This window comes from Salmo salar, chromosome ssa09 (genome assembly GCF_905237065.1).
Source record: "Salmo salar chromosome ssa09, Ssal_v3.1, whole genome shotgun sequence".
Taxonomy (NCBI): domain Eukaryota; kingdom Metazoa; phylum Chordata; class Actinopteri; order Salmoniformes; family Salmonidae; genus Salmo; species Salmo salar.
The window spans coordinates 78874154-78890685 of NC_059450.1; the positions used below are offsets into that span (position 1 = coordinate 78874154).

Here is a 16532-nt window from a genome sequence, read left to right on the forward strand (position 1 = left end):
ACAATAACCTTTTTCAATAAAGTGTACTTGAATAAATCCACGTTTCATTACTTTATCATCGATTCACACCCCTACCTGCTTCATTCTTCTAGCTGCTTCATTATCCCTGCCTGCTTAATTCCCCCTACATGCTTCACCCCATACCTGCTTCATTCTATACCTGCTTCATTTACCATAATGGCTTCATTTTCCCTACCTGCTTCATCCTCGTACCTACTGCATTCCCCCTGCCTGCTTCACCCCCTACCTGCATTGTTAACCTACCTGCTTCATTCCCCTTCATACTTCATTCACCTACCTTCTACAGTCTCATACCTACTTCATTCCCCTTACCTGCATCATCCCCCTACCTGCTTAATTCCCTACCTGCTTCATTCCCCGACATGCTTTATTCCACCAACTGCTTCATTCCACCACCTGCTTCATCCCCCTACCTATGGTCATACCCCTACTTGCTTCATTCCCTACCTGCTTCAAACCCTACCTGCTTCATTCCCCTACATACTTCAAACCCCTACCTATTTAATTCCCCCTACCTACTTCATTACCCCTATCTGCTTCATTCCTCTACCAGCTTCATTCCCTTACCTGCTTCATTCCCCTACCTATTTCATTCCCCCACCTGCTTCATTCCCCACCTGCTTCATTCTCCACCTGCTTCATCCTCCTACCTGATTATTTCCCTACCTGCTTCATTTCCCTACCTGCTTCAATACCCCACATACTTCAACCCCCTACCTATTTAATTCCCCCTACCTGCTTCATTCCCCTACCTACTTAATTCCCTACCTACGTCATTACTCCTATCTGCTTCATTCCTCTACCAGCTTCATTCCCTATCAGCTTAATTTCCCCTACCAGCTTTATTTCCCACACCTGCTTCATTATTTCCACCTGCTTCATTCCCATACCTACTTAATCCCCCCATCTCATGCATTCCCCCTACCTGCTTCATTGTCTGAAATTGATTAAAGGAGCAATTTCCAAGACAATGGGCTTGTTGAGAATGTAATGGATGTCAGTGTTATTAATTATCCAGCTCATTACCAAGTGAGAATTAATCATTTATCTGGAGACCATCAGGGCAGATTAAATGAAGCCTCTTCTCCTCTCTTCCTGTCCCCCTCTCTTCCTCTCCCAGCATCCTGCTTTCGTTAGACAGCCTGTCACTTTCTCACTCTACCTCTAAGACGTTCCTCTTTAGTTAGGCCTCCTGACAGTTGATTTCCAACTTAGAGGCTGCCCATTGCCTGACGTGGCACCACCAGCCCTGGTAATGCCAGGGTGAAAGTGAAAGAAAACTAAACCAACCCCTTTATGATGAAAGTAATTTTAATGCAGAATTAGCAGGTGATTGCTGCTTTAATAATCCACTTATTTATAAAATCCTCTGTGCAGTGATTAAGCCTGGGCTCCTAATTAGTTTACCATTATTTGAGGAGGGAGGCTGGGGCCAGGGCTGGGGCTGGGGAGTGACGCTGGGGCTAGGGTGAGGGGCTGGAGATAAGAAGTGACACTGGGACTGGGGCTGGGTTGCTCAGTTGGAGTGGAGTGGGGGGCTGATTGCAGTCTCAGCTCTGCAGGGTGGAGCCGAAATCCCTATGGCCTCTCTGAAGGTTGGTAGCCACAGCACACAGGGCCAGGAGAGAGTAGACAGTAGAGAAACTCCCCTTCCCACCACCACAGAGTGGGGTCCAGTAACAGGGCCCTCGTGCTCCTGTGGCATCACCTCTGCAACCCCAGCTCAGGGCCAGCAACCCATTTATCTGTGCCTGGCAACATCCTCCATGCAGAGAATGAGGGAACCTGACGATAAGCTCACAGTCACAGCTGGCCAGAGTGAGGGGCCAGCCCAGAGACTGGTGCCCTATTGAAGAACCCCAAGTAGGCAAAGTGACACAAAACTAATGAAGAGATTCATACTGTTGACAAACTCCTGCAGGCCACCGCAAAGACAAAGAGGCAATCAATATACACACATTATTATCTTACTGGGCTTAAAGTGATGCAAATCTAAGATTTTATCAGAAAAGCAGATGCTTCCATGCAAAACATTATTTGTGGGATACTGAATAATACAGGAAGACCACAGTCACAAAACCCAGACAGAGATGCATGACAGGTTTAATCAGTGCTTCACTTGGGATGTAAGAAGAGCAGTAGCTGTCTTTTTCCAAGTCGGTCCATTAGACTATGCTCACCGAAATTAACAAATTACATTTTACTATAGAGACTAGAGGTCGACCAATTTCAAGTTTTCATAACAATCGGTGATCGGCATTTTTGGACACCGATTGTGGCCAATTTTAATTTTATACAGTTTTATTTAACTAGGCAAGTCAGTTAAGAACACATTCTTATTTAATGACGGCCTAGGAACGGTGGGTTAACTGCCTTGTTCAGGGGCAGAACGACAGATTTTTACCTTGTCAGCTCGGGGATTCGATCTTGCAACCTTCCAGTTACTATTCCAACGCTCTAACCACCTGCCTTATATTGCACTCCACGAGGAGCCTGCGTGGCAGGCTGACTACCTGTTACGCGAGTGCAGCAAGAAGCCAAGGTAAGTTGCTAGCTAGCATTAAACTTATCTTATAAAAAACAATAAACCTTAACATAATCACTAGTTAAACTAGTAATATCATCAACCATGTGTAGTTATCTAGCGTGTCCTGCGTTGCATATAATCGATGCGGTGCCTGTTAATTTCTCATCGAATCACAGCCTACTTCTCCAAACGGGTGATGATTTAACAAGCGCATTTGCGAAAAAAGCACTGTCGTTGCACCAATGTGTACCTAACCATAAACATAAATGCCTTTCTTTAAAATCAATACCCAAGTATATATTTTTAAACCTGCATATTTAGTTAATATTGCCTGATAACATGACTTTCTTTTAACTAGGGAAATTGTGTCATTTCTCTTGCGTTCCGTGCAAGCAGTCAGGCTATATGCAGCAGTTTGGGCCACCTGGCTCGTTGCGAACTGTGTGAAGACTATTTATTCCTAACAAAGACTGTAATTAATTTGCCAGAATTTTACATAATTATGACAAAAAATTGAAGGTTGTACAATGTAACAGCAATACTTAGACTTAGGGATGCCATCCGTTAGATAAAATACGGAACGGTTCCGTATTTCACTCAAAGAATAACGTTTTGTTTTCGAAATGATAGTTTCCGGATTTGAGTATATTAATGAGCCAAGGCTCGTATTCCTGTGTGTTATGCTATAATTAAGTCTATGATTTGATATAGCAGTCTGACGGAGCAGTGGTAGGCAGCAGCAGGCTCGTAAGCATTCATTCAAACAGCACTTTTGTAGCGTTAATAATAGTGTTTCAATCGGTGACGGCACTCGCTCTGAGACCTTGAAGTAGTTGTTCCCCTTGCTCTGCGAGGGACGCGGCATTTGTGGAGCAATGGATAACGATGCTTCAAGGGTGGCTGTTTTCGATGTGTTCCTGGTTCGAGTCCAGGTAGGGGCGAGGAGAGGGACGGAAGCTATACTGTTACGCTGGCAATACTAAAGTGCCTATAAGAACATCCAATAGTCAAAGGTATGAAACACAAATGGTATAGAGAGAAATAGTCCTATAATTCCTACAACCTAAAACTTCTTACCTGGGAATATTGAAGACTCATGTTTAAAGGAACCACCAGCTTTCATATGTTCTCACGTTCTGAGAAAGGAACTTAAACGTTAGCTTTTTTACATGGCTGTTACGTCCGTTGTTGGAATGAGACCAAGGTGCAGCGTGGTAAGCGTTCATCTTTCTTTTATTAGATGAACACCAACAAAATACAAAAACCGAACGTAACGTTCTGCAGGCCTCACAGCAGCTATACAAAAACAAGATCCCACAATCACAGGTGGGAAAAAGGGGTGCCTAAGTATGATCCCCAATCAGAGACAACATTATACAGCTGCCTCTGATTGGGAACCATACTAGGCTAACAAAGAAATAGAAACATAGATATGCCCACCCAAGTCACACCCTGACCTAACAAAATAGAGAATAAAAAAGGCTCTCTAAGGTCAGGGCGTGACATATTGCACTTGTACTTTCTTCTCCAACACTTTGTTTTTGCATTATTTAAACCAAATTGAACATGTTTCCTTATTTATTTGAGGCTAAATTGATTTTATTGATGTATTATATTAAGTTAAAATAAAAGTGTTCATTCAGTATTGTTGTAATTGTCATTATTACAAATAAATAAAAATCAGCCGATTAATCGGTATCGGCTTTTTTTGGTCCTACAATAAATTATATTGGTATCCGCGTTGAAAAATCATAATCGGTCGACCTCTAATAGAGAACTATGATTATTCACTGTTAAGGGTTCATACACATTTTCCATGACTTGTCCATGAATTTTAACCACATTTTCATGACTATTATTATAGCCTACATAGAAAAAGTATGATTATTGACACTGGAAGGCTGCTGTGTCTGATCCCATGTAGACCTGCTGTTGTGCCCTTGATCAAGGCACTTAATCCCCCACAAAGTAGAACTGCACTGTTAATTACAGGTTGTCAACATGTGGTCAACCCTCCATCTGGGGATCTTGCCCTGAAACACCCAAGTCTGCTTATCAGGTCCTGTTGAGCAGCTGATGCTTAGGCTACAATGTGGTTAGACCAGGGCTTCAACAAAAGCCTGCACACCCAGTAGCTATCCTGGAGGATGGTTGCCACCCTTGATATACAAGATTGCAATGTTACAACCAAATGCTTTTGTCTTTATAAAATTACTCCCTCATTCAAATCAGGGCTCAAATGGATAAGGTAGGCTACTTCAAAGTAAGGTATCTAACTAGATATGTTTATATATAGTGCATTCAGAAAGTCTTCAGACCCCTTCCCTTTTTCCACATTTTGTTAGATTACAGCCTTATTCTGAAATGGATGAAATTATTTTCCCCCTCATCAATCTACACACAATACCCCATAATGACAAAGTGAAAACAAAAATGTTTGCTAATTTATTACAAACAAAACCCAGAAATACCTAATTTACATAAGTATTCGCACCCTTGCAATGAGACTCAAAATTGAGCTCAGGTGCATCCTGTTTCCATTGATCATCCTTGACATGTTTCTACACCTTGATTGGCACACACCTGTCTATATAAAAAAAAAACAAGCCATGAGGTCGAAGGAATTGTCCGTAGAGCTCCGAGACAGGATTGTGTCGAGGCACAGATCTGAGGAAGGGTATCAAAAAATGTATGCAACATTGAAGGTCCCCAAGAACACAGTGGCCTCCATCATTCTTAAAAGGAAGAAGTTTGGAACCACCAAGACTCTACCTAGAGCTGGCCGTCCGACAAAACTAAGCAATCGGTGGAGAAGAGCCTTGCTCAGTGAGGTGACCAAGAACCTGATGGTCAATTTGACAGAGCTCCAGAGTTCCTCTGTGGAGATGGGAAAACCTTCCATCTCTGCAGCACTCCATCAATCAGGTCTTTATGGTAGAGTGGCCAGACGGAAGCCACTCCTCAGTAAAATGCACGACAGCTCACTTGGAGTTTGCCAAAAGGTACCTGAGGGACTGAACTCTTTGGCCTGAATGCCAAGCATTTACATTACATTTTAGTCATTTAGCAGACGCTCTTATCCAGAGCGACTTACAGTAGTGAATGCATACATTTCATTTAAGGCATTTTATTTTTTTATTTTTTTGTGTACTGGCCCCCGTGGGAATCGAACCCACAACCCTGGCGTTGCACACACCATGTTGGCGTTGCAAACACCATGCTCTACCAACTGAGCCACAGGGAAGACGTCATGTCACGTCCAAGCGTCACGTCTGGAGGAAACCTGGCACAATCCCTACGGTGAAGCATGGTGGTGGCAGCAACATGCTGTGGGGATGTTTTTCAGTGGCAGGGAGAGTAGTCAGGATCGAGGGAAAGATGAACGGAGCAAAGTACAGAGAGATCTTTGATGAAAACCTGCTCCAGAGCGCTCAGGACCTCAGACTGGGGCAAAGGTTCACCTTCCAACAGGACAATGACCCTAAGCACACAGCCAAGGCAACGTAGGAGTGGCTTCGGGACAAGTCTCTGAATGTCCTTTTTTGCCTCTGTGTGTGAATCTGGACCGGCGATAGGCTACTTTGTTTCATAGAGGAGTCGGTACGTAATTCAACCAAAACTTGTTTTGCTGGTACGGCGCTCTGGACAGCTGCGGCTCAAGTCAAGCACTGGGTTTAATACAGTATATGGACAGTACAGGACAACAAGATAATGAGGAATGATGAATGAGGACTTTTCTCAGCAACACCCACAGGAAAAAAATACTATAGTATACTATGGTATACAGTTGAAGTCGGAAGTTTACATATACTTAGGTTGGAGTCATTAAAACTCGTTTTTCAACCACTCCACAAATTTCTTGTTAACAAACTATAGTTTTGGGAAGCCGGTTAGGACATCTACTTTGTACATGACACAAGTCATTTTTCCCCCAAATTTTACAGACAGATTATTTCACTTATAATTCACGGTATCACAATTCAAGTGGGTCAGAAGTTTACATACACTAAGATGACTGTGCTTTTAAACAGCTTAGAAAATTCCACAAAATTATGTCATGGCTTTAGAAGCTTCTGATAGGCTAATTGACATCATTTGAGTCAATAGGAGGTGTACCTGTGGATGTATGTAACGTGGGTCGTATAAAGGGGACCAAGGCGCAGCGTGTAAAGTGCTCATATTTCCTTTTACATTTACATTTACATTTTAGTCATTTAGCAGACGCTCTTATCCAGAGCGACTTACTTTTAATGATAACACTTAAACAAAATAACAAAAACGACAGCCAACAGTTCCGTCAGGGACATAGACAAAACGGAAAACAACTACCCACAAAAACCCAGGAAGAAAAACCCCTACTTAAATATGATCTCCAATCAGAGGCAAAGAGGACCAGCTGCCTCCAATTGGAGATCAACCCAAAAAACAACAACATAGAAATATAAAACCTAGAACACAAACATAGAAATATAAAACATAGAAAAACACAAAACACCCCCTGTCACGCCCTGACCTACTCTACTATAGAAAATTACATCTTACTAGGGTCAGGACGTGACAATGTATTTCAAGGCTTACCTTCAAACTCAGTGCCTCTTTGCTTGACATCATGGGAAAATGTAAAGAAATCAGCCAAGAAGTCAGAAAAAGAATTGTAGACCTCCACAAGTCTGGTTCATCCTTGGGAGCAATTTCCAAACACCTGAATGTACCACGTTCATCTGTACAAACTATAGTACGCAAGTATAAACACCATGGGACCACGCAGCCGTCATACCGCTCAGGAAGGAGACGCGTTCTGTCTCCTAGAGATGAACGTACTTTGGTGCGAAAAGTGCAAATCAATTCCAGAACAACAGAAAAGGACCTTGTGAAGATGCTGGACGAAACAGGTACAAAAGTATCTATATCCACAGTAAAACGAGTCCTATATCGACATAACCTGAAAGGCCGCTCAGCAAGGAAGAAGCCACTGCTCCAAAACCGCCATAAAAAAGCCAGACTATGGTTTGCAACTGCAAACGGGGACAAAGATCGTACTTTTTGGAGAAATGTCCTCTGGTCTGATGAAACAAAAATAGAACTGTTTGGCCATAATGATCATCGTTATGGTTAGAGGAAAAAGGGGAATGCTTGCAAGCCGAAGAACACCATCCCAACCGTGGAGCACGTGGGTGGCAGCATCATGTTGTGGGGGTGCTTTGCTGCAGGAGGGACTGGTGCACTTCACAAAATAGATGGCATCATGTGGAAGGAAGATTATGTGGATATATTGAAGCAATATCTCAAGACATCAGTCAGGAAGTTAAAGCTTGTTCGCAAATGAGTCTTCCAAATGGACAATGACCCTAAGCATACTTCCAAAGTTGTGGCAAAATGGCTTAAGGACAACAAAGTCAAGGTATTGGAGTAGCCATCACAAAGCCCTGACCCCAATCCTGTAGAAAATGTGTGGGCAGAACTGAAAAAGTGTGTGCGAGCAAGGAGGCCTAGAAACCTGACTCAGTTACACCAGCTTTGTCAGGAGGAATGGGCCAAAATTCACCCAACTCATTGTGGGAAGCTTGTGGAAGGCTACCCGAAACATTTGACACAAGTTAAACAATTTAAAGGCAATGCTGCCAAATACTAATTGAGTGTATGTAAACTTCTGACCCACTGGGAATGTGATGAAAGAAATAAAAGCTTAAATAAATCCTTCTCTCTACTATTGTTCTGACATTTCACATACTTAAAATAAAGTGGTGATCCTAACTGACCTAAGACAGCACATTTTGACTAGGATTAAATGTCAGGAATTGTGAAAAACTGAGTTTAAATGTATTTGGCTAAGGTGTATGTAAGCTTCCGTTTTCAACCTTAAATTCTATACTGTACAGTTTTTGCTGACTTTACTGTAGAATTCACAATTGTGTTTTTATGGACTAAAGTCTTCAAAAACACCACAGTGAATACTGTAGCATTTACTATGGAAATTTACTGTAGTATACTATATAATTTATTGTAGTATACTGTATTATACTGTAGTATTTATTGTAATATACTGTAGTATTTACAGTTAACTGTAGTATACATACTGTAGTAAAAGAAAACTTTAGAATATACTATAGTAATTAATGCAGTGTTTTTATGGATTGTAGTACACTGTAGTATTTACTTTTTCTTGCTTTGTGAACGGTACTAAATTGAAGTATTTAATGTAGAGTTTTTGCAGACATTACTGTAGTATTTACTTTAGTATTCTACAGTATACTACGACGTTCTATAGTAAGTACTACACCTGTTCGAGGGACACTACTTTGTGTAGTACAGTATTCTACAGTATACTACAACATTCTATATAATTAGTATACTGCAGTACTCTATATACTGCAGTATTTTTTCATGTGGGCAGTTCTATGTGGATCATGATGACAGGGTGAAATAACATGTACTGTAATTATCTTCCCAGAAGACTGAACATTGCTCTTATCATTATCTCAAGCTAGCCCAACTGAATAATTACTCAATGCCATCAGACATATGAAATCATAGTAGCCTCTGTGATCCTTACCGGAATATTTCACATTGAGCTGGGTGTGTATTGATATGTTTAGTGGTGTAAACAACTCTACTTTGGGGCTCACCAGCTGTGAGACTGTGACAAGCACGTCACACTAATGAACTATTAAAAGGTAGAGATGACAAGTGAAATGGGGAATTTAACAAAAACTGGAGAGATGGGAAGCTAACTCTCTGAGCAAATCTGCCTCTCCTCTTCTCTCCTCTTCTCTCCTGTCCTATCCTCTCCTCACTTGTCCTCTCCCCTTCTCTCTAGTGTCAGGCCAAATCCTGGCCATGATATCAGCAGACAAACTGTTTGGACTGACACAACTTAGAACACATTGAGAGATGGAGAGACAGATACAGTTGTTATTTTGGTCAAAGTTGGTTTATTGTAGTTTACATCAGATTGAAATTAATAAGCTTATTGGTCATCTACTGGCCAGCTGTTCATTATGTTCTCATAAGTAGTCACTTTAGTGACAATGGTTAAAGAAGATACGCTTAAAGTTTTGACGCAGCTAACTGATTGTATTTGGGTTGCTGTACATGGGAAATAATGCCCAGTCAAACAACATCATGCTGAAGGCCACCTAGTCCATGTGGCTCTTATTATGATAAAGGTTATTTCAGGTTTCTTGACTAAAACATCTTTAAAGCCATCTCGTCCATTTGGATCTTATTATGATAGAGGTTATTTCAAGATTTCTTGACTGAAACATCACTAAGGTCAACTAGGCATTGAGAAAGATGCATAATAACTGGTTAATTTCCAGTATAGTGTCGTGTGTTCCCGACTGGTGGATAGAACAGAATATGTTGACTCATCCTGCTCTGCTCCACACCTCCACCTTCCCTGCTCCAATCCTGCCCTGCTCCAATCCTGTCCTGCTCCACTCCTCCTCCGCCTGCCCTGCTCCACTCCTCCTCTTCCTGCCCTGCTCCACTCCTCGTCCACCTGCCCTGCTCCACTCCTCCTCCGCCTGCCCTGCTCCACTCCTCCTCTTCCTGCCCTGCTCCACTCCTCGTCCACCTGCCCTGCTCCACTCCTCCTCTTCCTGCCCTGCTCCACTCCTCGTCCACCTGCCCTGCTCCACTCCTCCTCCACCTGCCCTGCTCCACTCCTCCGCCTGCCCGGCCCGGCTTGTGGGGAGTAGGAGGCAGGCCCCGCGATAAATCACACTGTCATTGCACATCAGTGTATATCAATCTGTGCTCCAACGCTCCCCGATTTAGAGAATTGCTGAAGTGTTACTGCAGTGACATTGGGGATGACACTACAGCATAATGGGACTATTTTCCCTCATTCTCTCGCTACACTCTACACGCCACCAATACATTGTCCAAATCCAACACAATGCCACAGAAACAGTTAATCTGCTGTTAATCTGCTGTTTCTGTCCGGCAGCCTGAACAGGAGATTCCGAGACATTCTCTTCTAAGCCCTTTGGGAGGGGACCTACCTTGTTATTCCCAACATGGGCTCCCAGGATATTGTTTGTGTGCATGGGGGTAAATCCCTGCACTACCAGAACAATCTGTTAACTTTAGCCTAAATGTTGTCATCTTCTTCACTATTTGTGGGAAATATGGACTTACGAATTGTTAATGTTGGATATTTTTTTCTGCAGTAACTGTGCTATTAGTATAAAAGTGTTTCGCAGATCCCATTAAATATGATAAGGGACAGAAAGTCATATATTCACAAGGCTGTTCATTCTGCAGTATACATTCTGCGTGTTTGTGTTTGATTCAGTGAGTGATATGCTGCCCTGCATGTAGTTATGGAGGAAATCAAGGATGGCTCAAATCTTGCTATGCGACATCTTCCAGTGGAACCGGACCAAACCGGAATGGTGACCCCCTTGGTTTGGGTACAGAAACTTAGTCTGTTTGGGTGCTCAGCTATGCAGTCGGTAATGAGCGATCAGGTGGATGTACATTTTCACATTACATCTAGTGAGTCTCTCAGAGCAGCACCACAGAACATTAGTCTACCAGCAGCAGGGCCTGCACTAGCCTTCCATCACTGTGACAAATGAGTACAACACAGGAAAGTGTGTCGGTGTGGCTGGAATCCTACTTACTCCGACAGCCAAAAAATATCCTCTCTGGGATTTCCGAGTGTTCCAATATAGCCCTGTTTGGCTATGGACTGGCTTTAACTCTGCATTCAGTTCCATGCTTAAAAGGAAGTAGAAGTTACTTGCAGTTTTTGTTGGATAATAACCTAGCTACATTGGATCCATAAAGTTTTACAATACTTACAACCAGGGATTGGAACCGGTTCACAGAACAGAACAGAAAAACGGGAAAATAACGACATTTTTTGAGGAACAGAATCAGAACAAAAGTCATCTATACTATTCTGGAGCAGAACCATTATTTTAAAAGCATGGGAACCGGTTAGTAACGTTATTTTACATTCCGGGCATTATTTTCAGTTTCACAAAAAAATCGCAACAAGGCGCCTATGACAAAACCCTCACTCTGTCACTCAGAACCGTATTCCAGTATCTGCCTGCCAGCTGAAAATATTTGCCAGTATGTGTGTGTGTGTGTCTAGGAAACATGCCCCTTCCCTCTGAAGCTTAGGCTACAGTAGCCTTCTGATGTTACAAGCGTGATTCAGAAATTAGGGAGATATTTTAATTATAGATGAATGATTTAACTTTTTCAATGCTAGTTACGGATACTATAGTTAACACCTTTCACATTGGATTTATTATCTACAAAAAGGTACGATGTGATTTTAATTCTGGTGGCTCTCTGCTAGCTGCTCCAACTCTCGGAAGTTCAAAGACATTCAAAGTTCCTCCATAGAAGCTGCTCTTTAGGTATAATTCTGTGGGCCTAATTCAGATAATGCATTTCATAACAAGATGCGTTTCAAGCCATGCCTACACCCTCTCTTGCTCTCTCCCCACCTGCAAAATGTAAGTCGCATCTCGTCCTACACTTGGTTGTCCATTGCGCATGTAAACAACTATAGCCTAGGCAGCCGATAGCACCCATGTACTATCAGCTGTCTAGGCTAAAATAACTATAGCTTTCCCTCTCCATAGCAAGCTGCTCTATCCGCACTGATTGGTGAAGTAATTTAATTGTCTTCTTCTCTTAGTGTGTGGAGGAGAAGTAAGGGCAGTGGTGACCTGTCATTCAAGGCAGGTGGGGCAGAGTTTTGCATGTTATTTTGGCATTAATATGTGTCACATATCAGTTTGCAAACAATGAGTTAACAAAGCCGCAAACAAACATGGTCTGTTTTTTTTTATTTCTTGAGTAAGGCAGCTCCAAAATGCAGGTGTTATAGCCTAGCTCAGTGCTTTCTGTGGTGTTGGGGCAGCCAGCGAAAAATACGGAGCGTAGTTGTTGGTAGTTGCACCGTGATTGGCTCAGTGTTCTGCCACTCATGGGGACACTACGTCACCGCAACATCTACAGGTAGAGTTAGAAGATTCCAGCCCGTTTGGTGCTGTCATAAAGTTACATTAGAAGTGCCGATCCAAGAAGGCTCAAGATCATTGGACACAGATAAAATTACATCAAATCACGTTATATCTACAGTAGCTTTGATTGGACTGATCATGTCAACATCATGCTTTCAAAATTTTAGCTAGCATGCTACGTAGCAGTCATCATCATGAATCAAGTTGACAATCTACTGGCAAATCCCTTTTAAATCCTTGTCATATGAAGATAAATTATAGATAAAACCTATCACTGCTCATCGGCCATTGGACATAAACATTACACAACAAGTTGGAAATGGCAAATTCAACGATGAGTGGTTTGGAAGGAATCAGTGGCTAACTGCAAGCGTTGCAAAGAAATCACTAGCCTGCTATTCAGTGGAGTGGGTGTGTGGTCCAAGTCTGGGTTCAACACGATGGGCCAGAAAAGACGATGGGCCACGACATTCAACACGATGGGCCAGAAAAGGTTGACTACATTGGCCATGCTGTCAATCCAGCATGACTTCTGCCGTGTTCAAAACAACTGGAATCTCGGAACTGGGAAATCTCAGACTTTAGTGAGTTCAAGACAACTGGGAACTCAAAAAAAAATAGCTCCGACTGGGAAAATACATTTTGAACGGTCATCCAACTCGGAATTCCAAATCAGGAACTCAGGCATCTTTCTAGAGGTTCGACCTGAAGATCACTGACGTCATGGTCCAACCTTGTTTTTTTCAGAGCTCCCAGTTGTCTTGAAAGCACTATAAATCCAGAGAATGCCAGACTTTGATGACAAAGTTTGATGACATAATTTGCCCACAACGGACCGCCACGCCTCCTTCCACAGCACAACAAGGTGAGTCCAAACATGTCTTGTATGCTGCTGCATAAATTATGTAATATGCCAGGGATATATGTATACTGTAGCTAAGAAAGTAATACTAAGTGTATGTAGTGTAGTAAACTGTTCGTAAGTGTCATCATTGAATATTGTAATAGCTTTCATTGTCTGCTTATATGCCCCCTTTATTTATCCTATGGTTCTGACTTGGTGTACAGGGAGAACACCGTAAGAACGGCCTATGTTCTGAATTATGTTGCTGTACATGTCAAAAGTGCTGAACTAATAGTTATATTGACTTTGTCCGTCCAAGCTTGCTCATTAATGTCTTTATCGAAATTACGGATTGCCTCTTATCTGCTCGTCGTCCCCTTCTGCCATAGTTTGTACATCTCAATTGTCAGTAGAAACAACATTTGTTTAAGCAAGTCAAACATATCAGCTATGTTTTTTTAAAGGCAGTAAATGTCACCGTTATAGTGCAATTAATGTATTGTTTAGTGTCTTGTAGTGGCTTTGCTGGCATGCATCTAAAAAAAAAGAGAGTTTGCCCCACCAAGATTTACATGTTAAGATCGCCACTGAGTAAGGGGGTATGGAATCAAGCTGTCAGAGCGAACTGTCTGTGTCTGTCTGTACAGCAAGCAGGCAGGAAGGGAGGGAGGCAGGGAGACACAAGGCTATGCTCTGTTACACTCTGAAGCAATAGGACGGGAAGAGAAAAGAGAGTCAGCTCCCATGGTGCCTGTTTGGGGGATCTGTGGTTACAGTCGAAGGTAATAACAGGGTCAGTGAATTGTGACAATCGATAGGGAAATTAATCGATATAAAACAAGCACTAGTCTACCACAGTTTTGACCAGAGGAATGATTTTATTTCAAAAATATTTAACTGTTCACTGAGTCACAGTAAAACATCAAGAGCCATATGTAAAGTGGATTTTAACGTCAAAAACACAATTTGAACAAGATGTCTAATACCAAACCGTAAAATAGCTTACATCACGCAATATACAGTGAATCCAGGCAGATTTACAAAGGAAACCATCTTTTCAAGTAAATAAATGTGAACACATGCCAGACCACACCATACAAAAACAAGAAATGCCAAAGTTCATGTAAGTGAAGCTTCCGTAATGATATTCACGGGCAGCAAGCTATAGCCAACGCACCTAAAATGTAAGGAGAGCAGAGCAGCGCTGAAGATGACAGAGCTCTAATTCTCCACCTTGTCATGCTAAGTAATATAGACTTAAAATCAATGCCAATGTGCTGTTTAAAAGCTTGAAGTCAACCACCAGGTCGCTGGCAACACCAGCCATGCAATACTGAGGCTACAATTAGGCTGTATTGATTAACCAATAATCCCTGAGTGGACCACTATGAATGGTAATGATCTATTAATACTGATTTCATTACTAAACTATTAGTCAATAATATTAAAGGGCCCCCTTTTTAATAATGCTGTCTTTATTAGAATTGACAGCAGATCAACTGTGACTAGGTCTTTCTTTCTGCTTACCATGACACTGTGAATTCTAATGAAAGAGAAAAACTAAAAGAGGAGGAGAAAGTGAAGCAGGCTGAGTCCAAGGCTGATGCTCCACAGTGAAGCAGGAAGGGTCCAAGGCTGATGCTCCACAGTGAAGCAGGAAGGGTCCATGCCTGAGGCTCCACTGTGAAGCTGGAGGGCACCAAGGCTGAGGCTCTGCCATGAAGCAGGAGGAGTACAAGCCTGAGGCTCCACTGGGAAGCAGGAGGGTCCAAGCCTGAGGTTCCACTGTGAAGCAGGAAGGGTCCAAGGCTGAGGCTCCACCATGAAGCAAGAGGGCCAACGGCTGAGGCTCCACCGTGAAGCAGGAGGAATCGAAGGCTGAGGCTCCACCGTGAAGCAGGAGGTGTCCACGGCTGAGGCTTCACCGTGAAGCAGGAGGAGTCCAAGGCTGAGGCTCCACCATGCCAAATTCTAGTCACTTTCCTGGTGTTCAAAAACCATATGATTGCTCCTGGATTCAAAACACAGTAGTGGTTTATGGTGGTTTATATAATGCTATTTTAAATATGATGCATCCTCAGGTCACAACGCCACATTAGATTCACACATACTATTATAGACACTGAGCATACAACACATTTTGAACACCTGCTCTTTCCATGACACAGAGTGACCAGGTGAATCCAGGTGAAAGCTATGATCCCTTATTGATGTCACTTGTTAAATCCAATTCAATCAGAGTAGATGAAGGGGAGGAGACAGGTTAAATAAGGATTTGTAAGCCTTGAGACAATTGATACATTGATTGTGTATGTGTGCCATTCAGAGGGTGAATGGGCAAGCCAAAATATTTAAGTGGTTTTGAACGGGGTATGGTAGTAGGTGCCAGGTGCACCGGTTTGAGTGTGTCAAGAACTGCAACGCTGCTGGGTTTTTCATGATCAACAGTTTCCTGTGTGTATCAAGAATGGTCCACCAGCCAAAGGACATCCAGTCAACGGCAGGCCAGTTGTCGAAAATGGGTCTTTGATGAAAGAGGACAAAGGAGGCTGACACGAATTGTGCAGATCAACAGACTGGCTACAGTTAGTCAACTGACAGTCCAGTACAACAGTGGTGCCCAAAGACCCATAAAAGAATGCAAAGCTCGTCATACCATGACACGAATGAGGTACGGCAGCCGACAACCTTACGGAGTTCCACTTCATTCAGTAAAAAAACAAGAAAATGTGGTTGCAGTGGGCTAAGGAATGAAAACACTGGAAAGGACTAGGGTATGGAGAAAACCATATGAGTACATGCATCCATCATGCCATGACTCGCGTCAACATAGCAGGCTGGTAGTGGTGGTGTGATGGATTGGGGTGCGTTTTCATGGCACACATTGGGCCCCTTGATAAAAATGGAGCAACGTTTGAATGCCACAGAATATCTGAACAGCATTGCCAATCAGGTGCATCCCTTCATGGCAGCAGTGTATCCATCTGCAAATTCATTATTTCAGCAGGATAATGCCTCATGCCACAAGGCTAGGATTGTCCAGGAATGGTTCCACGAACATGACAGTAAATTCAGCTTACTGCAGTGGTCTGCCCAGTCACCAGATCTCAATCCAATTGAGCATCTGTGGAATGAGATTGAACAAGTT

At 42.6% G+C, this 16532-nt stretch overlaps 1 protein-coding gene across 1 annotated transcript in view; it reads right to left on the bottom strand.

Moving 5' to 3' along the window:
• Positions 1-9915: 9915 nt before the first annotated feature.
• Positions 9916-16532, bottom strand: part of LOC123744796 (X-linked interleukin-1 receptor accessory protein-like 2) — a 277022-nt gene continuing 270405 nt past the window's right edge. The window contains exons 6-7 of the mRNA XM_045724982.1: positions 15055-15303; positions 9916-10234 (exon numbers count right to left, since the gene is read on the bottom strand). Of these exons, the coding sequence (XP_045580938.1) occupies positions 9916-10234; positions 15055-15303 (568 nt within the window). The remainder of the gene's footprint in view (positions 10235-15054; positions 15304-16532) is intronic.